Source organism: Leopardus geoffroyi, chromosome D4 (genome assembly GCF_018350155.1).
Source record: "Leopardus geoffroyi isolate Oge1 chromosome D4, O.geoffroyi_Oge1_pat1.0, whole genome shotgun sequence".
NCBI lineage: Eukaryota > Metazoa > Chordata > Mammalia > Carnivora > Felidae > Leopardus > Leopardus geoffroyi.
In genome coordinates, this window is record NC_059342.1 from 70,045,483 (window position 1) to 70,069,195 (window position 23,713).

The 23,713-nt window shown below is 39.0% G+C and overlaps 1 protein-coding gene across 7 annotated transcripts in view; it reads right to left on the reverse strand.

Annotated features, from left to right (window-relative positions):
- Positions 1 to 23,713, reverse strand: part of TMEM245 (transmembrane protein 245) — a 102,942-nt gene that overhangs the window by 74,597 nt on the left and 4,632 nt on the right. For 6 of the 7 annotated variants that reach the window (XM_045467728.1, XM_045467727.1, XM_045467724.1 and 3 more), the window contains exons 2-4: positions 17,421 to 17,538; positions 15,603 to 15,704; positions 2,464 to 2,580 (exon numbers count right to left, since the gene is read on the reverse strand). In XM_045467728.1, the coding sequence (XP_045323684.1) occupies positions 2,464 to 2,580; positions 15,603 to 15,704; positions 17,421 to 17,538 (337 nt within the window). The remainder of the gene's footprint in view (positions 1 to 2,463; positions 2,581 to 15,602; positions 15,705 to 17,420; positions 17,539 to 23,713) is intronic. The other variant, XM_045467729.1, reaches the window with a different exon arrangement.

The following is a 23,713-nucleotide window of genomic DNA, read 5'->3' on the forward strand; positions in this document are numbered from 1 at the left end:
AATGTCATCTATCTCATGTATTCATCTATGAATCATTTAAATGAAAAACTAAGGAAAAACATGACAAAATAGCTAAGAATTATAATTAGCCCATGGAAACTACTTCAACTGTATAAAGCAACAAATATTAACATACCGAAGTCCTACATTTAAAAACTTCTCTTTTAACATAATTTTATTAGATCTTTAATATTTCTGATGCAACATGACTTTTCAGTGTCATTCGACTAAAATGGAGCCAACTGCTCTTACAAGAAGAACCCAGGGCTTTGAAACATGTCTTTCTCTCAGAATGAGAAATAAAACAGTGACAGATTGCTGGGGGTGAGGATTCAAGTAATGGTGATCACACTGAATTATTTCACATAAGACACTGTTTTCTAACAAAGCAACTACTAAGTTACATTTTACTATAGGGTTATATTTTTCTATTTCCTAGTTTTACCAAAATATACCACATGCCTCAGAAATCATAGAACTCTTAAAGCAATGTTACTCAGTATATGCCATGATGATGGAAATTATAAAGACCCTACAACTTGCATTTTGCCTTCCAGAAAAAAAAGTTAATGACAAAAGTAGACTGTTTGGAGCACATAGATGGCTCAGTTGGTTAAGCGTTGGACTCCTGATTTGGTCATGATCTCATAGTTCATGAGTTTGAGCCCCACATCGGGCTCTATGCTGATGGCACAGAGCCTACTTAGGATTCTCTCTCCCCCTCTCTCTCGGTGTCCCTCCCCCGCATGCTCATGTGCACTCTCTTAAAATAATAAACATTAAAAGGGGCGCCTGGGTGGCGCAGTCGGTTGAGCGTCCGACTTCAGCCAGGTCACGATCTCGCGGTCCGTGAGTTCGAGCCCCGCGTCGGGCTCTGGGCTGATGGCTCAGAGCCTGGAGCCTGTTTCCGATTCTGTGTCTCCCTCTCTCTCTGCCCCTCCCCCGTTCATGCTCTGTCTCTCTCTGTCCCAAAAATAAATAAACGTTGAAAAAAAAAAAAAATTAAAAAAAAAAAAAAGTAGATATTTCATAAAGTCTAGAAAATAGAGGAAAGAAACAAGAACACTCATAACCCCAACCCCCTATTTGTCCCAGTCTTTACATAGTTGTATGTAGTTATACCACATTCCACTTACCCTTTCACACTTTCTTCCTTCAGTTGAATGTCACTTCTAGGGGAGCTAAGACCTTGTCTGTCTTGTTCTCCCTCTGCTGAACAGCACATAGGATAGCACCTGATGCTCACTAAATAGTGGACACTCACTAAATAATGCTCAAAGACAGCCTTCCCTGTGATTTCATAAAGTTCATAAGAAACTACATAGTAGCACTCTGATGGTTATATTATAATCTCCTTAGTGTTTCTTATAATGTTCAATGTTTATCTGTGAGTAAACTGTTACTACTGATATACTAGCATCCTGGTAAGTCAGTCCATCTTATCAGAGGTAACATTCTATCCTGAGGTTTGGGGCTAAAGCCCAAGCTAGTTATAATACACTTCTGTTTGACTTTGCTCTTTGAGAATCTTTCTAATTTGGAAACTTCATGCTGGTAAGTGTGGTAGATACTCAGAAGAATAATAAGTCCCTAACCAAAACATTATCCCCTCTTCATTTTGAAAACCTAACTCAATGTGCAATAAAAATATGTTTTCCTGCTACCCCAAATGCTTTTTTCTTAGCTGATCTCTCCTTTTAAGACTTTTCTAAAGTCCGTTCTTCAGGAAGAGCTCACCAAAAATATTCCTTAACTCCAAAGCCCCTGGCACTAATAAACTTCTTGGCACAGAGATGGCCTTTTCCATTTCTGAACTCTGTGGGAGTACAGTATGACTTTAAAGCTGATATAAATCTACCAGCTGATCTTGCAGGAGCATGGTATCCAGAATAAGCAGACAGGTTGGTTTCAGGGGAAACAGTCAATGTATTAACAGCACAAGACACGCAAAGCAAACTTTGAGAAGCAAGAAATGCCAGAGAAATGGGAGAACTGTAAGACAGAAAATAAAAACCAAAAGAAAAAGTTGGATCAACAACAAAAGCAATGTAAAGAGTTAGAACAAAACCAGAACAATGGAGAACGGATGGCTACAGAAAATAAGGACAGGATTAAGTGCAGAAAATAATGGAAAACGTAGAAGAGGCACAGAGAAGAAGGAAATAATATGAAGGGAAAGTGAGAAGGAATAACAAAAGAAAAATTAAAAGAAAAGCATTTTTCTTAAAAAAAAAAGGGAAAAGATGAAGATTCAAGAAAAGAAACAAAAAAGGTAAATAATTAAAAGCATGAAAAAAGTGGTATGTGAGAACAAAGATGAGAGGAGGAAAAAGTATAAAAACAGACATCAAGGAAAATGAAGGACTAGTAAATAGCATTCTGTGATGCTCATGTCCTTAAGTTTATACTTTATGTGTATATGTCAATTTCCAGAACTGTACTTGAAAACATCCCTTCAGTCACCTGCAGGCTGGTCGGAAGGCTGGTCATCGGCACTTGATTCATACCCTGTGATGGAGATGGCCAAGGTTGCCAGAGTAGAAGCTGCCATGGAGATAACCTGCCCTGGTAACTCCGCTCCTGTAAAACAAGCACCTGTTTGCAAAACTTTCTAAAACCAAGTGGGAAATAACGGCTACAAACTGAAACATAGTACTAAATTTTCAAAAGCAATACAACAAAATGGTTATTATTGACCCACTGGACCAGGGGTTCTTCACCAAGGGAGAATGCTTTAGAATCAACAGGAAAGTCTGCTAAACATTTGGTTCCTGGACTCTGCTTATCAGTCACTGGTGCATGCAGCTGAGAGTGGATATATAAACCTGGAGTCCCGCTCTCTTAAACTTCACAATCTGAATGCACATTGAAAAACACTGCCACACCAAGTCTGTGAGCTTCCTGAATGCAGACTGTGACTGTCTTACTCTCTTTTGTATCACTAGCTCCTAATACGGTATGAAACAGCCAACACTCAGTGCTCTTGATAATTGCATTCCATGAATGCATAGGCAAACGCCTGGGTACTATGAAAAATCATATAGCTCTATAAAGTACATAATTCAATACAGGCAAAATCCACCACTGAAAATCTAAAGTAATCTTATTACTCTGTTTCATTTTATATGTTCCCATGTTAAATTCCTAATACATAGTACACCAAGCTTAATCATTTGCACTAAAGTCAAATAAAACATTTACTGGCCAATGAGGTCTGTCAACTGTCAGTCTTTAATCTACTATGGCAAACAACAGATGAGCTCATACAATACCAGGTTCTAGCATGTTCTCCTCCTCCTAGAGACTAGAAAGCTTAAAGATTGTATTTCTTAGACTCCCTTGCAGCTAAGGTCCCACGTGAAATGCAGTTTCCACCAATAAGGCACACCTATCAAGACCCAGAAGACCAAAGTGAGACTCACTGGAATTTGGACGCTCTCAAGTCAAAGAGTCATGCAGGCATATGGTTTTTCTGTCAAAACTTAGCAGAAGTTCTAAAAGCAATGCTACCTGATCTTTACTTTGCGGCAGGTAGCAGCAGCCATGGGACTTCTACTCAAATAGTCCTTTGCTGTCACTGAGCACTTCTCCTGTTTGCAATGCTTCTGCCTGTGACACATCTAAGTTTGTTTAACTGTCTGGTCTTCCCCGAAATTCTATATGTAAAAATTCTATGTGCTAATCAACACCTCTTTCCATTTAGACTAGCTAGGGCAGATTTTGTTGTCTACAACTAAGAATACTAACACTCACCAAATCATACACCCACACTCATGGAGATGGGACCTTACTTTGGGTAGGTCAATACACAGTGTGACAGCACAGAATTCTGCCAAGCCAGTGAAAACAGCCATGGCCATTCAGAAAACTCCAAATGAGCTCCACCTACTTAGCAAATCCCAGGCTGGCCATCTCCCAGAGACAAGTAGCCAAGCCCTAAGATGGCTCTTTGGTGGACTGAACCATGAGGATCAAGAGAATTCGTCTTACTCAACCATACCCTATCCTTCCTCTAATAAACGTCTCTGTGATCTGACAAGAGGTTTATCTTCAGACGATCAAAGAGCAAGTCAAACTCCTGATCTAGGAAGAGAACAAGATATCTGGATTGGGACTTATTCCCCTGGCCTAAGGATCTAAATTGTTTCTTAGATACCAAGAAGGGAACAAAGAGGGAAAGACAGAATCTTTCATGTCTCACACATTCTCACTATTCACTGAATTGGATGCTGAGGATAAAGACACAGACCCTGCCCCTGTGGAGCCTGATGGAAGAGACACATAAGGATTGAAGATCCACATGGAAAAAAAAAAATTCTTACCACAGTTGGGGATAATTTGTTAATTCACCTTAAAAAAAAAAAAAGCACACAAATGTGAATGTACACAAACTATAATGACTGCTGTAAAGGAAACACACTAGCTATTTTATGAACTCCTAGTGGAAGAAATCTTAGTCTAGAGAATCAGGAACATCTTCTCTTTAAGAAATAAAAATAATGATATACAAAGGATGAGAAGGAATTGATCAAAGGAATGTAAATAATATTTGGGGCAGAAGAAGTGAGTAGGAAGGCCACTGAGTGAAGACACTGGCATGTTAAAGACAGTGTGTCTGGAACATAGACCGCTAGTGGGAAAGTGGTATTGAGTAAATAAGGCTGGACGTGTTGAGCCAGATGATCCAAGTCATAGAAGACCATAGTAAATACTTTAGTCTTTATTCTAAAAGGTGTAGGAAAGTACTGAGGAGTTTTAAACAGGAAATGATGTTTTTACTGAAATTTAACTGAGATACTTACAGCTTTACATGCAGTTATAAGAAATAATAGAGAGAGACCCTCTGTACCCTTTATCCAGTTTCCCCCAATGGTAACATCTTGCAAAACTGTAGTACAATATCACAGTAAAGATATCGGCATGGATACAAGATACAGAACAGTGTCATCAATGCAAGGATCTCTCATGTTGCCCTTTCATAACCACACCCACCTTCCCAGTCCATAAGTAAATGATCAGCTTTGAAATATAAAAAGAATCATTTTTGCTGTTTGGTCAAGAGCAAATTGGGAGGGACCAAGAGTGGGTACAGGGAGAGAAGTTACTGCAACACTGAAGGCAAGACATGATGACAGCATGCTCTGCAGCAGTTTAAAGGGGAGATGTTGGAAAAGTGGCTGCATTTAAGACATGGAGTGGTCAAAGTGGACCAGACTTGATGATGAACCCATAAAGGTAATGAAGGAGATGACGTGTCAAAGATAACAACCCCCAAATTTCCAGATTATGGTTAGAGAGATAACCATGGAGAAATACCATGTCAACAACCAGGGAGGGGAAATGGAGGAAAATTTTGGACATTTTAGGTATTTTTTTTTAGAATTCTAGATAGAAGTTTCAAAAATAAACTGATTACACCAGAGACAAATCAGGATTTAGCTTCTTGTGCAGCTAGGAGAGATTTCTCAGGCTCCACTCAAGAGCAAAGGAAGGGAATACATGATTAATAGCCTGGGACAGCAGAGTAGAGAAAGAAAAGAAAAATGCTTCCAGTAAAATTTTAAAAAGCAAAGTTTTGGGGCGCCTGGGTGGCTTGGTCGGTTAAGCGTCCGACTTCGGCTCAGGTCATGATCTCACGGTCCGTGAGTTCGAGCCCCGCATCGGGCTCTGTGCTGACAGCTCAGAGCCTGGAGCCTGTTTCAGATTCTGTGTCTCCCTCTCTCTCTGCTCCTCCCCTGTTCATGCTCTGTCTCTGTCTCAAAAATAAATAAACGTTAAAAAAAAAATTAAAGAAAAAAAAAAGCGAAGTTTTCTTTCTTATATAAGATTAAAGACTACTCTGGAAAACAGTATGGAGGTTCCTCAAACAATTAAAAACAGAACAACCCTATGATCCAGCAATTGCACTACGAGGTATTTATCCAAGGGATACAGGTGTGCTGTTTCAAAGAGGCACACGCACCCCAGTGTTTATAGCAGCACTATCAACAATAGCCAAAGTATGGAAAGAGCCCAAATGTCCATCGATGGATGAATGGATAAAGATGTGGTACATATATACAATGGAGTATTACTCGGCAATCAAAAAGAATGAAATCTTGCCATTTGCAACTACGTGGATGGAACTAGAGGGTATTATGCTAAGTGAAATTAGTCAAAGAAAGACAAATATGACTTCACTCATATGAGGACTTTAAGACACAGATGAATGTAAGGGAAGGGAAGCAAAAGTAATATAAAAACAAAACATAAGAGACTAAACATAGAGAACAGAGGGTTACTGGAGGGATTGTGGGAGGGGGGATGGGCTAAATGGGTAAGGGGTTTACTGTTGAAAAAAAAAAATTAAAGACTAGTCAAGGGTCCTAAATTACTAAACCTACCTCTTCACAAATTATTTAATGAAGTAGTGACTCATCTTTGAGAGCCTGAAAAATAAGTCCTTTCAGTAGCTCCAAAGTAACAATTTTATAGATCCTCAAATATGGATTCTCAGTTTGGCTGTAGTTTGACTTACATTTCTAAACCCCCGCTAAGTCCTCATTCACCAAACAGGTGACTAGGCTACATGCTAAGAGACTGAGACCCAAGCCCCAACCTCAGTCTAATATTTAGTCTACCAGTTATGATTCAGTATAAAAGCTAATGTAAAGACAGGTGTAGCATATTTGGGGAGCACAGAAGATGGCAACCTAATCCATGCTTGGGAGGTCAGGGAAGGATCTCCAAAGATGCTACTTAACAGGAATGGTAAAAGATGCCACCCTTTAAATCCGTTTAAATATGTTAGCCACTGGGTGGTTCAGATGGTTAAGTGTCTGACTCTTAATTTCAGCTCAGGTCATAATCTTACAGTTCATGGGTTCAAGCCCCGCATCAGGCTCTGCACTGACAGTGAAGAGCCTGCTTGAGATTCTCTCTCTCTCCCTCCCTCTCTGCCCCGCTCGTGCTCTCTCTCGCGCGCATGTGCTCTCTCTCTCAAAAATAAACAAACATTAAAAAAAAATATGTTAGCCATATTAAAACAAAACAAAACAGAACCAGTCTATCTTGGAGGGGAAAAAGAGGTTTATGTCTTAGAGGGCAGCAGGAGAAAAATTTTTCAGAAAGACAAAAAAGCAAGTGTAAAAGCACAAAGGCAAGAAAAAAACACCATGTGCTGTTCCAAGAACTCTTAAGAAGTCTGATAAGGCCAGGACATAAGGTACAATGAGAAGAGCGGAGAGATACCAGGATGCAGAGGGAGAACGGAGGGTCTCATGTTTACTCTGCACAGAGGCAGCACGATCAGTACAACTCAGTGTTTGGGAGCACAGGTGAGGAAACAAGACTGCTCACATTCAAATCCCAGATCTACTCCTTACTAGCTAGATGACCACTGGCGAGTTACTTAAAATCCAGGCGCCTCAGTCTCCTCATGTATGAAATGGGGCTTCTCTAAATTCTGATTTCATATGAGAATTAAGTGAAACAGTACATATGAAATATTCAGAACAATACCTGGTAGGCAAGACTCACTCAGTAAATGTTAGCTATCACCACCACCTATTTCAAAGCCTTTGGCTTTGGCAGAATAAACTATAAGCGTAAGCCACTAACACTTGTGCAGTATTCATCTGTGCCTCTCATCCCCTTTCTACTTCATATTATGGCCATTTCCCTAAATGTCTTATGCTCCTAGCACACATCTTCAGATATTTATGCAAAATATCTTACCTATAGTAGGCACCGAAAGACTTGAGGAAAAGTTAAGGCCAATAAATTAAACCCTCACACCTTAAAGACCCTGTCTCCAACTTGCTGATATCACTAAAACAATGCAGTAAATATTCAGTGAACCATAGCTAAACCAATGAAAACTATGCAGCATTATCCTAGTTAATACACAAACTAATTTGGCAAATTTTTAGAGGGCCTGAAACTTGACAAAGGAATGAAGGGAGTAGCAAGCAGGAAAAATCCAAAAAGCGTATTTGAAAATTATTGACGTAAGATTTGGCAACTGCTCTTACTTATCAAACAGGCACTTCAATGACTTCTGTCTTCGTGATATCCTCCTGAGCTTCAAAAACCCCAAGGGTTCTGGCAGAAATGATAAACCAAATGCAAGAATGCCAGGACTGAGAATCTAGGCAAAGTCATGGTATTGGAAAAAACCCCAGCTAAAAATAGGCATACAGACAAGGGAACATAATCTTGGGACCGAAGAACTGTAACCTAAAAAAGGAAAGAACATCCAAGGTTTCAAGTGTCCATCTACCCAGGGACAGGGCCAGCATCAAGGGGAGGCCCAAATAACAGGGATCTACACAAGTCCAAACAAGCAGGCCACCAACAGCCTAGCACTAGGGGACAGAAACTCACGGTCTGGCACAGAGAAACAGATCACATGTTCTGACAGATTAACAGATCTGTTAATACGGCTAACTCAACAATAGGCAGAATAACGTTTTCAATAAACAGAGCATAATTTGTTTTGAAAACGCTCCAAATAAGGAGATACTCAATCTACTTAGTTCTCTTTCACAGTGACAGTGGCAGTTGCCAGAAATACATCCAGTGATGCCTACTGGAAAGAGGCTGTGCATACCAAGTAAAATCTCCCTAGCACGTAAAGCTCCCTTTGAAGAAGGCTTCTGTTTCCGTTGCTAATGTGGAAAAAACACCTCCCTCTCAGTGGCTTCTAGCATCACTTCATTATGCTACTGGTCAGTAGCGAGGGCTTGGATATGGACCAGTCGAAGTTTCCCTAGGCCTGTTGGACTGTGTCAGATAGGGCAGTAGCAGATGAGCAGTAAGAAGTTTACTCTGTTCCTTTTCTTTTTCCGATTTAGCCTCAACTGAACCAAACTTGTTCACTCACGTTGCATGTTATTGCAAAATGATGAAGGCAACCACCAAGACTTCCCTGCCAAGGCATTTCTGATTTTTTTATAAACGATCACCAGTGTTGGGAGGAACAGATCCAGCTGTACTTGCTCATGCTTCTCAGACTGTGGGTCCAGCGTATTAAAGATACACCTGATGCTCGTTTGCCTAGCTTTGGAAAAAGCACTTCTTAGTGTAAAGTTACTCAGAGTCAAAGGCTGAGTCTATGTTTCTTCATCTGTAAAATAAGTAGAAGTACTAATCCCACTCATTACTAAGAAAATTAAGTAAGAGGGATGCCTGGGTGGCTCAGTCGGTTAAGCGTCCAACTCTTGATTTCTGCTCAGGTCACGATCTCGCGGTTCGTGGGTTCAAGCCCCACATCAGGCTCCATGCTGACAGCGCAGAGCCTGCTTGGGATTTTCTCTCTTCCTCTCTCTCTACCCCTCCCCTGTTTGCGCACGCACGTGCGCTCTCTCTCAAAATAAATAAAAAGAAAACTTAGAAAAAGAAAATTAAATAAGAGCATGTTTAAAGAGCTCGGCAGGGCCTCGCCCATGTTGCTATTATTAACAATAAAGCAAGGCCAAGGGCACTCACACTGAAGCTGGATTCCAGGTTTCTACCAAGTGAGACATCTAGGATCCAGGAAGCAGAGTAGCTAGTCCCTGCACTTGTGGGAGGCAAACAAGGCCCATGCGTAAGACAGAGGAGCTCAGTCAGTTGAGCGTCAGACTTTGGCTCAGGTCATGATCTCAGTTTGTGAGTTCGAGTGCCACATCAGGCTCACTGCTGTCAGCGCAGAGCCCACTTAAGATCCTCTGTCCCCCTCTCTCTCTACCCTCCCCACTCAGGCTCGCTCTCAAAAATAAATAAAACGTCACAAAAAAAAAAAAAAAAAAGACTAAGAACCATAAAACTACAACTGAGTACAAGAGGGATCAGCAGTCACTACACCTTTTCCGGATGACTGATGCTTGTTCAAAGAGCCTGGTGAAGGGAAAGAGCACCGGAGTCCTTGACCCTAAGCTTTCATTCTTAGCTCCACCGGTCACCTGTGTGACTGTGGTTAAGTGATTACTTAACCTCTAGAATTAAAGGTCTTCATCAGCAAAATGGACATATCTACTTTACAAGGGTCTTTTTTTGGAGGGGTGGCAGGGAGAGGAGTATTTGTGGATTAAAAAAGTACATTTTAAAACACAGTTGACACTTAATATTTTTTCCATACATTATCTTGATGTTCCAGAAAATACCAAGTAAGAGCTCCCAAGGCCTATGAGAAAATCACTGAGGAAGGCCCCTGGGCTCAGAAAGAACAGCTGAAACTCCACAATGATCCACAAGAAGACTCTACCAGATCTAGGAACTAAACAAACTTCATGCTTTGAAATCTGAGCAAATCCAAAGTATTAATTGTGTGAATCCAGTGAATCATAGGTCATAAAAGCTTCTACAACAGTGAGATTCAAAGCTCAAAAGACACAGAGAAAGATGCCTACATAGTGCCTAGGAACAAGTACAAGTCGTACAACAGGACGATGGAAGTGATCAGTGAGGAATAAATGCACGTACCGCCCTGGTGGAGCACTAAAGCACTCCTGTACCTAACTATAGTACAGTGACATCTACAGGAGGGAACTGGCTGTAATAAAAGGGAAAGGTTGTCTTAATTTGGATTAGATGTTTTGAGTTCTGATGCCTAAAAGAAACAAGGTTCTAGGGGCAAGAGGAAAAACAAATACTCAAATTAAGAGAAAAAAAATGTTTAAAAGATTTATTTTATGATGAAGATTACCTAGACTAGCAGTCTATAAAAAGGAGTCTAGATCAAGAATAATCTATTCTGGGGGTGTCTGGGTGGCTCAGTGGTTAAGTATCCGACTTTTGGTTTCGGCTCAGGTCATGATCTCACAGTTTCCAGAGTTCGAGCCCCATGTCAGGCTCTGTACTGATAGCATGGAGCCTGCTTGGGATTCTCTTTCTCTCTGCCCCTCCCCTGCTCGCATGCATCTCTCTCAAAATAAATAAACTTTAAAAAATTAAAAAAGAAATGAATATTCTGAAATAGGCTAGAATAAAAGTAAACAAAACAAGAAAACCCAACATTTATAAATGTGCTTTCAACATATGTTCTGTGTCCCTGTGATTTCCTTCCTTGTAACAGTCTAGAATACAAATACCAGAAATCTGCCTGGCATGCCAGCACATCTCCATGCTGGGTTTATGCCTGATAATAATAATCAAACATGGCCTTCTTTTTCCCACAGCTCAAAACTTGGTCTTAGAACCCTGTCTGCATAGCTCCCTGAGCTGCCTTCACCAGCTGATGAGAACTTACACCTAAGAGAAAACCTATTTGAAACCACTGCTTTAACCTAGATTATTCATAACTTACAACGAAGTACTTACTTGGCCCTGTACAAAAGCAGTCAAAAGGAGAAAACTGTCCTTAAGAAGTGAAAAATAGAACTACCATAAGATCCAGCAATTCCACTTGAGTGTATTTATCCAAAGAAAACAGAAACACTAACTGGAAAAGATCTATATGACCCCATGTTCATTACAGCATTACTTAAAATCCTCAAGATATGGAAACAACCTAAGTGTCCATCAGTGCATGAATGGATAAAGAAAATGTGGTATAAGTACAGAATGGAATATTACTCAGCCAAAGAAAGAAAGAAAGAAAGAAAGAAAGAAAGAAAGAAAGAAAAAAAAAAAAGGAAAGAAAGGAAAAGAAAAGAAATCTTAGATGGACTTCAAGGGCATTATGCTAAGCTAAATAAGTCAGACAAAGAAAGACAAATACCATATGATCTCACTTATATGTGGAAATGTTACACACACACACACACACACACACACACACACACAAGCTTGGTGGCCAGAGTTGGGAGAAGGAAATAGGAAAAATGGGTGAAGGGAGTCAAAAGGTATATGCTTTGTTATAAGTCACAGAGATGTAATACACAGCATGGTGTCTAGAGCTAATAATGCTGTATTGCATATTTGAGAGTTGCTAAAAATAGATCTTAAAAGTTCTCATCACAAGAAAAAAAAACTTTTTTGTAACTACACAAGGTGATGGATGTTAACTAGATTATTATAATCACTTCACAATGTACTATTCAAGCATTGAATCATTACGTTGTACACCTGAAATTGATACGTTATATGTCAAATACACCTCAAGTAAAAAGGTAAATAAGGATAGAAAGACAAGAAAAGAACTGATTTCCAGAAAAACAAAAAAAGGAAACCATCCTGGGGTAAGCGGTGAGGGGTGAGGGATAAGCCAAGCTCTATAAACCATTGCTATTAGCAGAAAGGGGAGGGAGGAAGGGAGATAAAGTTACCCAGAGGAATAAGTGGTGAACACCAAGCTTCATACAGTAGTTGTCAAAACAGAAGTTTACTTCTACTGGTTTGATATATAACCACAGAGACTAATAGATTGTGACCAGGAAGATTGGGCGAATAAAGAAAACTGGAAAAAAAAACAAAAAAAAATCTCTCCTATTTTCCACTCTCAGAGAGAGATGGTTTCCAGACAAAAAAAACAAAAAACAAAAAAACAAAGAGCAATTTAATTAAACACACACACACACACACACACACACACACGGGGCCTGGGTGGCTCAGCTGGTTGAGTAGTCGACTATTGATTTTGGCCTACATCATGATCCCAGGGTTGTGGAATCAAGTCCCACGTCAGGCTCTGCACACGGAGCATGGAGTCTGCTTGGGATCCTCTCTCTCTCTCTCTCTCTCTCTCCCTCCCTCCCTCTCTCTCTCTCTCTCTCTCTCTCCCGCCCTCCCTCCCTCCCTCTCCCCTGCTTGCACTATCTAAAAATTAAAATTAAAAAAATCTTAAAAAAAGGAAACACACACACACACACACACACACACACACACAAACTATAAGGTAGCTATACAAATACACAAGGATGCCACAAATAGCCTTGTGATTAGCATAAAATGAAGATGCTAAAAATGTTTTAGAAGTGTATTTGACATAGAAAGATGCTCATGACATAAGATTTAAAATGTAGATTACAAAACAGAATGTTCACTATAATCCAATTTTCTTGTGTTTTAAATTCTGAAGGCATAAAAGTCTTAAGGCATTAGTAAACATTTAGATGCATAATGGGATTTTGAGTAATTTTTATTTTCTTCTTTTTGTTTCTCTGTAGTATTCTCTAATTTATACAAAATGATATCTAAGAAATTAATTTTTTTCTTTTAACAATCTGCTGCAATTAATTAGTAATTTGCTTTTTCTTGATGTATAACCATCAGAAAGAAGTAACATCGGTTGCTGTAGAAACCGTGTGCTGCTCAGATTTACCTCTCCAGCCATAGCTGTTTCCACGTGGATGGATAAGGAGAAGTCCAGTCTGATCGATGATGTGCAGACCATTAATATCCGGCCACCCTATGCTCCATCTTACAGCTCATTAAAAACCTCTATCTTTAGAGGCACCTGGGTGGCTCAGTCGGTTGGGCGTCTGACTTCGGCTCAGGTCATGATCTCACAGTCTGTGAGTTCGAGCCCCACATCAGGCTCTGAGCTACAGAGACTGGAGCCTGTTTCAGATTCTGTCTCCCTCTCTCTCTGTCCCTCCCCCGCTCGCATTCTGTCTCTCTCTCAAAAATAAAATAAAAACATGGGAATGCAAGCTGGTGCAGCCACTCTGGAAAACGGTATGGAGGTTCCTCAAAAAACTAAAACTAGAACTACCCTATGACCCAGCAATTGCACTACTAGGCATTTATCCAAGGGATACAGGTATGCTGTTTCTAAGGGACACATGCACCCCCATGTTTATAGCAGCACTACCAACAATAGCCAAAGTATGGAAAGAGCCCAAATATCCATCGATGGATGAATGGATAAAGAAGATGTATATATATACAATGGAGTACTACTCGGCAGTCAAAAAGAATGAAATCTTGCCATTTGCAGCTACGTGGATGGAACTGGAGAGTATTATGCTAAGTGAAATTAGTCAGTCAGAGAAAGACAAAAATCATATGACTTCCCTCATATGAGGACTTTAAGAGACAAAACAGATGAACATAAGGGAAGGGAAACAAAAATAATATAAAAAAAGGGAGGGGGACAAAACAGAAGAGACTCATAAATATGGAGAACAAATAGAGGGTTACTGGAGGGGGTGTGGGAGAGGTGATGGGCTAAATGGGTAGGGCACTAAGGAATCTACTCCTGAAATCATTGTTGCACTATATGCTAACTAATTTGGATGTAAATTTAAAAAAATTAAAAATTAAATTAAAAAAAATTATAAAATAAATAAAACAAAATAAAGTAAAAACATTAAAAAAAAAAGAAAGAAAGAAACCTGTATCTTTAACAAACTGTTTTTGGATATAAATCACTTGCAACCATAGTATCTCAAAAATAATCTTTAAAAGAAAATGGTGTATTCAACATTGCACTGGAAGTTCTAGCCAGAGCAACGAAGCAAAAAAGGAAAAAAACAAAAAAAAAAACAAAAAAAAAACAAAAAAAAGCACCTAAATTAGAAAGAAATAAAAGTATTTTTATTCACAGATGATTCTCTTACATATGCACGATCCTAAAGTAACCACAAAAAATTATTAAAGCTTATGAATAAATTCAACAAAGTTACAAGACACAAGATCAACAGGACACAAGATCAACAGGACACAAGATCAAACACTCATGATCTTGGATTTGGCAATGGTTTCTTTTAGACAGAACACCCACCAAAGCACAAGCAACAGAAAAACTGGAAAACTCACAAATATGTGGAAATTAAATGGTAGAATTCTCATTAACCACTGTGTCAAAGAAGAAATCAAAAAGGAAATCAAAGAGTATCTTGACCCAAAGAAAACAGAAACACAACAAATGACATTTATGGGACAGAAAAACAGTTCTAAGAGAACAGTTTAGAGTGATAAATGCCTACATTAAGAAAAAAGATCTCAGGGCGTCTGGGTGGCACCGTCAGTTAAGCGTCCGACACTTTATCTCCACTCAGGTCATGATCTCGGCGTTCATGAGTTCAAGCCCCCCGCTGGGTTCTGTGCTGATGGTGCAGAGTCTGCCTGGGATTCTGTCTCTTCTTCTCTCCGACCCTCCCCCACTTGTGATCTCTCTTTCAAAATAAATAAACTTAAGAAAAAAGTTTTTTAAACAAAAAAGATTTCAAATAAATGACCTAATTTTATAGTTAGCTGTGAGTACAGGGTTTCCTCTTGGGGTGATGAAAAGATCTTGAAACTAGACGGAAGTAACGGTTACATAACATTGTGAATGTACTAGATGCCACCTTAAAAAAGTTAATGGTTAATTTTATGTTATATGAATTATACCTTTAAAAATGCAAAAAAAAAAATTTTTTTTAAAAGGCAGGGGAAGGGAAGTGGGGCACTGTCTTAAAACCTAAAATATTTTAGAGACTCCTGGGTGGCTCAGTCGGTTAAGTGTCTGACCTGATCTCAGCTCAGGTCTTGATCTTAGAATTCAAGCCACATGTTGGGCTCCATGCTACATGTGAAGCTTACTTTAAAAACAAAAAACAAAAACCTAAAATATTATAAACAAGTTTATTTTCTATTCAGAAAATACAGATTTTTAAACAGATGTTAAGCAGTTTCATCTTTGCATGTTTTTAAAATAAAGCTACTTTCTCAAACACTTCTTAAGAGTAATATTAATAGAATGTTCCATTTCTTACCAGAAGACTCTTTTCCATTCTGTTTTTCATAGAGGGTGCCCACAGACATCAGGAAAACAATAACCAGGAATACTGGAATTCTCCATGAGCCTGCCAGGGATGCTGAAAATGATCAAGAGTTAACATTTTTAGTTGAAAACCTAGCACACATCTTTAAAAGAATTAGTAAACTGACATAACAATTTGTCATAGAGGACGTTAACAAAATTGTTTCACAGGGAAATTTTTTTTTTTAAAGGCCCTAAGAGAGATGAAGCCTCAATTCAGGGTTTGTCTCAGTTAAAACCAGCTCTGCTGAGGCCCCTCGTCTAAAATTGGGTATGTGCCAGGGGAGCTTGGGTGGCTCAGTTGGTTGGGCGTCCAACTTCGGCTCAGGTCATGATCTCATGGTTCGGGAGTTTGAGCCCTGCATTGGGCTCTGTGCTGACAGCTCACAGCCTGGACCCTGCTTCGGATTCTGTGTCTCCCTCTCTCTCTGCCTCTCCCCTGTTTGTACTCTCTCTCAAAAATAAACACTAAAAATATTTAAAAAAAAAATAAAATTGGGTATGTGCCAGCCTCCCCTTAATGGGCTCATATCACCTGAGGAATCAAGTCCATTCTAATGCACACCTAGGATTTAAGACCATCCTGAACTCAAACCTTCCATTTAACCTCAAAATTACCTGCATCAGTTATAGAACCTAAAGTCATGGAGCCTGATTTCATTTCCTGAAAATACCACTGGGTGTGAACTCCATCTCTCAAGAGAGGGTGAAATGGCCCAGAACAGCACTGCAAAAAGCTTCAATGTATCCTCAGTTTAAAAGGCAAAAACGCTAACAAGCGCCAAGGACCAGGTACCTACCCACAGGCATTTGTGTTTCCCTGAGTAAATCTAGAGCCTCCTGAACTGCTGCCTCCTCCTCTGCCTTCCCCAAATTCAAAATGAGTCACATCGGACATTAGGGGATCTTGCTAATATACTCCTCTAGGATTCCAAATCAGCAAAGCTAGAAAGCAATGCTTTGTTCCACATCAGTCTCTAAGCAAAGACTTTCAATCAGCTCTGGTGTTTTATTTTTAACTGTAAGTAGCTCTAAAAACTACTTTAAGTAGGCTAACTACTGCTCTAGGTTACTGAATTTTGTTTTTAAATTAGAACCTAATGTTCCCTAAGTCTTAACTTGGAGATGAGTCCCTGAAAAAAATCACTCTATAACATCCTAGCAGCCATTCAGCTAACAGTAAAGAGTCCCAAATACCAGGAAACTCATTCTTTTGAGCAGATGACACTAATCATCTTTACGTTGAACAGATTTGTCTCCCTGAAGCTACTCCTTGCTCTGACGTCTCTCCCCCATAGGTAGAGAGATCTGTTTAAACCATTCTTTCACAGGACAGTCCTTCAAATAGGCTTCCATATTTTATTTTCTCCTTCCCTCCTCTTCCTCCCCACTCGTGTAGCCCAGTCCCCTTCTCTTACCCGGCGTAAATACCTCTGGTTCCTGTAACTGTTTCTCACACACTTAACTGCTTATCTATATCCTCCTGAAGTATGACACTCATAAATGCCATGACACTGTAAGTGTGCTTTACTTTTTAAGATATATTTATTTTTAAAGGACCTTTTGAAAATGAACATTCAGTATAATCAAAAGATAGACATGTTACAACATCTTTATTAAAGACTAAAGAAAGATTAAAGCAGAACATTTTCTAAAGATTATTTTAAAGAATGTTAAATGCAACATACAACACTACAAAAAAATTCACTTCAATTCAAACAATCAGCCTCTGCTGATCTTAAGCTAGACTTTCTTAGAGAAAGGGACCCACCTAAATGAAAAAGCAATATAATCCAGACAGGAATGGAAACTGCTCTCAAGTAGCGTTCAGTGCTTGCATTCCACTTGAATGAGACAGCCAACACATAGCCAACTACCAGTGTCCAGATCTTAAATAAATGAAATACAGACACAGTTGTTAATATATACACATGAAAATAAACATACATTAGTACAAAATCTGCAAACATCTATACAGCATGAGAGTTGTGGATATAACACAGATAAGATGAAGGTGGTGGTGCTAAATGACATGTGTATAGATCTTCTGTTTAAACAAATCAAGTTTTGAAATAAACAAGCATTTGAAATCCAGCATATATGGTTATATTATTTCAATAGTCTTGGGGCACCTGGCTGGCTCAGTTGGTGTAGCATGTGACTCTTGATCCTGGGTTGCAAGTCCCAGCCCCATATTGGGTGTAGAGATTACTTAAAAATAAAATCTTAAGGGCACTGGGTGGCTCTGTCAGTTAAGCATCCAACTTCAGCTCAGGTCATGATCTCATGGTGAGTTCAAGCTCCACATCTGGCTCTCTGCTGTCAGAACGGAGCCTGCTTCAGATCCTCTGCCCCCCCCACCCCCCACCCCCGCTTGCCCCTCCCCTGCTCGCGCTCTCGCTTTCTCAAAAATAAACATTCAAAAAAATAAAAAATAAAAATAAAATCTTAAAAGGCAAAAAATCTTAACCAAAAAGAACCCCACAAAGTTTTAAGATACTTTAAAGTTCAAAACTATTTGATGCATAAAGATACTTAAGATAAAATATTCAATTTTTAAGCCATGGACTTAAATCAAGAGCTTAAGTCATGGAATTCTTCGAGTTTGCTCTATAGATGAGTATTTAGAAAAGTACAGCAACAAAAAAGAAAGCTTTCCCAAAACAATTGGGTTAAAAGATTCCATCACAGCCTATGAAATATGTTGTTAACTGTGAGAAGAATTTTTTTTAAAGCTAGCAAGAAGGCAGCCAGCTGAAGTGTGACCCCTGAAGTAATCTAGGTAAGAGATGGTTAAACCTAGTCCAGAGTTATGTGGACAGCTGAAGAAGTGTAGCTGAAAAAAAATATTACCAGAGGAAGAGACAGAGAGAGTTGAGAACAGAGGAATCACCAGGGTCCCCCTCTCAGTTTTCCCTACACCAAAACTAAATGACTCTAGCACTTGGAAACACCTGCACAGCCCACACAGAAACTCTCATAATATTTACAAAAGATGGAAACCAATGTGAGCATCATAAACCTATTAAAATAACCTGAACCCTGGGGCGGGGGGGGGGGGGGGGGAGGCAAATTAAAGCAAAAAAAAAAAAAAAAAAGAACTTTAAGTTCCAATTCAGAGAATGAAGAAAAAGGAACTGATGTGATTACCACAAAAGACAGGGAAAAAAAAAAAAACCCATCTCCTACTTTATTTGGGTTGTATCAATCAATAAAAACAGTCTTCTGGGGGAGCCTGGGTGGTTCAGTTGGTTAAGCATCCCACTTGATTTCAGCTCAGGTCATGATCTCATTGTTCCTGGGATCGAGCCCCATGTCAGGCTCTGTGCTGACCAGTGCGGAACCTGCTTGGGATTCTCTCTCCCTCTCTGCCCCTCCCCTCTACTGTATAATAAATAAAACAAAAAAATAATAGTCTTCTGGTCTTAAAAATGTTTTTAGCTTCTGACCTTAGACTTCAGCTTTGGAACCTTACTAAATAATAATAAATTCTGAAAAAGTCTCTATAATATAAAGAAGCTCATCAGAGTAAAATTTAGGATAGTGAAAAGTGAATAACCCAAAAGTTCAACTGGGAAGTAACTACAGAGGATTCACTCAATAAAATGTTATTCAACCATTACAGTGTTGGTTTTTTTTTTTAAACAAAAACTATAGAGTTAAAAACACTCTTAAGATATGCTTAAAGAAAAAGCAAAATATAAAAAACATATGTGACATGATTATAGCTACTGCATGGTGGGAGGAAAAGTAAATGTACTAAGAAGTTAGTAATTGTATTTGGGTGATAAGATTCTGGTTTTCCTTTTCCTTTTTCTGTACCTTCCAAAGTGCCTTTAATGAGCACAAATTCTGTTATAATGGAAAGGATATTTCTTCAAGCAACTCTATTAGATGAAATATTCAAGAGATCTTAAGCCCCAGCTATATGAGCACATGGGAAGTGGAACTACAGCTGCATCAAAAGAGTTCAAGCTTGCAGAACTGCACAAATTTAACCTGGGAATTCAGAGAATTTGAAGCAGGGCTGTAGAGCTCAGAATGAAATCAGAGTATAATAATAGCACACTTGCATACCAAATCTGTTAAAAAATGATCCTCAGCAAACGGTCAGTCTTCGGTGCGCACAGGGGTAATCAGCCCCACGCCATGAAACATTGAGTCAGTAATTCAGGTAAGAGACTAGAAAGCATATTAATTGAATTCACAGATTACACAAAATTGGCAACAGTCAATAAAAACGGAGATGACTATAATGATTCAAAAAGATATCCCGAAGCTAGAACAATGGCTAATTCAAAAAAGATTAAATTTAATAGAAAGATACAAAAATCTGCTCTTAGGTTCAAACTCACCTGCAAAGTACTGAATGGGAAGAGGATGGCTAGGCTACTTTTCGGTTCAGTGTGAGTCAGGAGTATAAATAGTGTGAGTGCCTATTAATAATGCTCATATCAGGAAAAATGATTGTTTCAATGACTTCCGCACTATCAAAACCACAGCCATAACGTTCAGACTGGGAAAGGAAATAGAAATCACCACATAGGAGATACAAACTATAGTTGGGGGGGGGGGGTAAAAAACTGCTCCATTTAGGAAAAAAAAAGAAGAAAATATGAGGATTTGATAGCTATCTTCAAACAGCTGGGAAAAAGTCATCTGGGAGAGGCATTCACCTTAACCCCTGTGGTCCTGAGAGCAGAAACAATAGGTGGGAATCAAGAAACACCACACTGCAGCTCAAATGAGGATAAATTTTTCTAACAAACTATAGCTGTCTAAAAATGGAATATTTTGTGTGAGCAAAAGCTGACCATAAGTCAGGGATAACAAAGCACAAGAACCTGCTTTCAGAGATTAAGCCTATGATGGTTTTTAAACTGACTTCTAGTAAGTTTCTGTTTCTTACCTGTACTCATAAGGAATCAGTATCACCTACGGGGAGAGAAAAGAGACTGCATATTTCAGAGGGAGACTCATAGTCTAAAGAGAAGCACATGTTTTCACCTAGTAAACCTGAAACCCACTGATAGCCTTATTTCAGTTTAAAACACCCACTTATTAAATACAGTCCCCAATTCTACTTCTAGGAACTTGGTTTACGGAAGTTCCTAGTTTGGTTTATAGAAGTTCCATATACTGTGCACACAGATCTGAAAATGTTCACTGCGGCTGCAAAAAATATTTTAAAAAATAACTTAAATGTCATTTTGTAAAGGACTCTTTAAATAATGGTACCTCCAGAAACTGGAACAATTTTTCAGACTTTCAGAGGAATGATGAATATCTACATTCAATGACAGTATAAATGCACACGTGTGTAAATCTGTATTGGTGAAAATACACTCAGCCCAAATATTTAAAAATAGTATCTCTGGATAGTTGGATTTCAGGGGGCAATTTGCTTCTTTCTGCTTTCCTTCAAGTGTTGAATTTTCTAAAAGTATTTTCATCTTTATAAACAGCATATGGTTTTTGAGGTTTTTTTTTAAAGATTTTTTTTAAGTTTATTTATTTATTTTGAGAGAGAGAGAGTATAAGCAGGGGAGAGCCAGAGAGGAGGAGGAGGAGGAGGAGGAGGAGGAGGAGGAGGAGGAGGAGGAGGAGAGAGAGAATCCCAAACAGGCTCTACACTGACAGCACAGGGCCCAATGCAGAGCTCAATCCCACAAACCATTTGTTGAGATCATGACCTGAGCTGAAATCAAGAGTCAGATGCTTAACTGACTGAGACACCCAGGCACTCTGCAAATGTTTTGAACTTAAAAAACCTCTTTTGGGGCGCCTGGGTGGCTCAATGGGTTAAGCGTCCGACATTGGCTCAGGTCATGATCTCGCGGTTTGTGGGTTTGAGCCCCACATCAGGCTCTGTGCTGTCCATCCAGAGCCTGGAGCCTGCTTTGGATTCTGTTTCCCTCTCTCTCTGCCCCTCCCCCACTCACACTCTGTCTCTCAAAAAATGAATAAACGTTAAAAAAAAAATTAAAAAAAAAAAAACACCTCTTTTGACCTATGGATATTTTTCCCCCAATATTCTGAAGCGTCTCCTCAGAAAAGATTCACAGGATATTATTAGCTCAAAAAGTATGACCATTTATAAACACTTTATAGATTTCTTATTAAACCGTTATGATTACATAAATTACCAATGTTTGAAAAATGTTTATCAGATTATCCTAACATATATTCAGAGCTACAATAAGAATATTTTCTAAAAGACATCTGGAAAAAAAAATTTTTATATACTATAGTACTATTAAAAAGAAAGAGCTGTATCTATTAGTGCTAACAAGGAAAGATGTGTATAATACAAAGATAAATGAAAGAGCAAGGTGCAAAATTGTATATATATGTTACCCCATTTTTGTTTTGAAAAACAAATGCCCCATACTTTATATGTTCATATAAGCACACAAAGAAATTTTGGTTATTCATCAGTTAACAATAGTAACATGTTACCCTGTGGGAATGGTGGCAAAGAAACTATTCACTTTACCATACAGACTTCTATGTTGCTTAAGTTGTTTTGCATACAACATGTTTTACTTGAACCAATTTTTGAAATTGCTAAATATTCTTTAAAATAAATTCACCAAAAATAAGGATTTTGTACTTTCAAATTACAAATATAATTTCTAGTATGGATTTCTAAAGTCTGTCTTTAAGAGTTTTATATTTGTCTCTACGTTTAGTAGCTGAACAATCCTGTTCAAGTATGAATTTGCTTCCAGCTATGGAGGAAATCAATGAACCACAGTTTATATATAAGAGGGCATACTTTCTCAAATGTGTGTTCTTTAAAACAATGTATCCTTTTCAAAATACACATTTAATACTCACTTTAAAGCACCAATGTGTGCTCAATACCACATAAAATGTCCCATAAAAACTGGCAACATTTATTTAGCACTACTAACTAATAATCACATTTTCCTTTCATCAGGCTTATTAACCACATAGGCTTTTCTGATAAAATACTAACTGCATAAAACATAAGTAGACTTTGCCTTTCAGACGGTTTTATTTATTGCCATGTGGGCACTAACCGGAAAAACAACTGGGCTTGCTTCTGTTGCATGTTTTTGCAAAAACAGTTCCCCAAGTCTTTCACAGCGAGAACAACCTCCCAGCAGCAGCCCCTGATGCATAATCCCAACTGCACAAATGTACAAATCTCAATCAGTGATTGCTTCAGCTATTTCATTCTCCTTTAAAACAGCTTTATCCCAATTTGAAAACTATTCTCTTTTGTGGTGTGGCAACTTAGAGTCAAGTATCTTTTATAATCAGCGTCTTTGAGAAAGAACCTAGGCACTGGCAACTTTCCTCCTTACTGATGCCAGGCAAGCAAAAGCACACCTAGACAAGGGTTCAGAAGTGGAAGAGAGTGGGCCCGGCTGGCTGACTAAGAGCCTCTTGGGCAGTACCGCCAAACACTTGGGAACCGTGCAAGGAAGCTGAGAAATCATGGAAGCCAACCCTACGCTTCACACAGCTGGAGTGGAGTGGCCCATAGAAGAGCCCTGGCCAGTCAAAGGTCACAGAACAAGCTATTGACAGAGCTCAGTTGAGAATTTACAGTCTCGGGGCACCTGGCTGGCTCAGTCAAAAGGGCATGGGACTCTTGATCTCAGGGTCATGAGTCTGAGCCCCACACTGGGGAGATTACTTACGAAAAAAAAAAAAATTAAATAAGTAGAATTTACGGTCTTCTCACCTTCTGCCACTATTCTTTCTACCTCATACTTCTTTATAAAGTAAAATAGAAACAACGGGATCAGAAACCGTGGAAGAAATCAAATCTATTACTATTACACAAAAACTATAGAGGGTCTCCAAATCTTCTAACATGTATGGACTAAGTAAGAGGGACAGGAAGATCAAAACACTCCCAGCAAAGAAGAAGGGGCAGGGGAGGAGAGGGAATTTGCTTTTCAGTTTTATCTTGATAACTCTACATCATGGGAAGATGCCATGGGCCCCAAGGACTGTGTCACAGGTGAGCTTGGTGCAACAGGTGATTTTTTTTTTTTTTAAGTGCTTAGAAATCACTTCTGAAGTCCC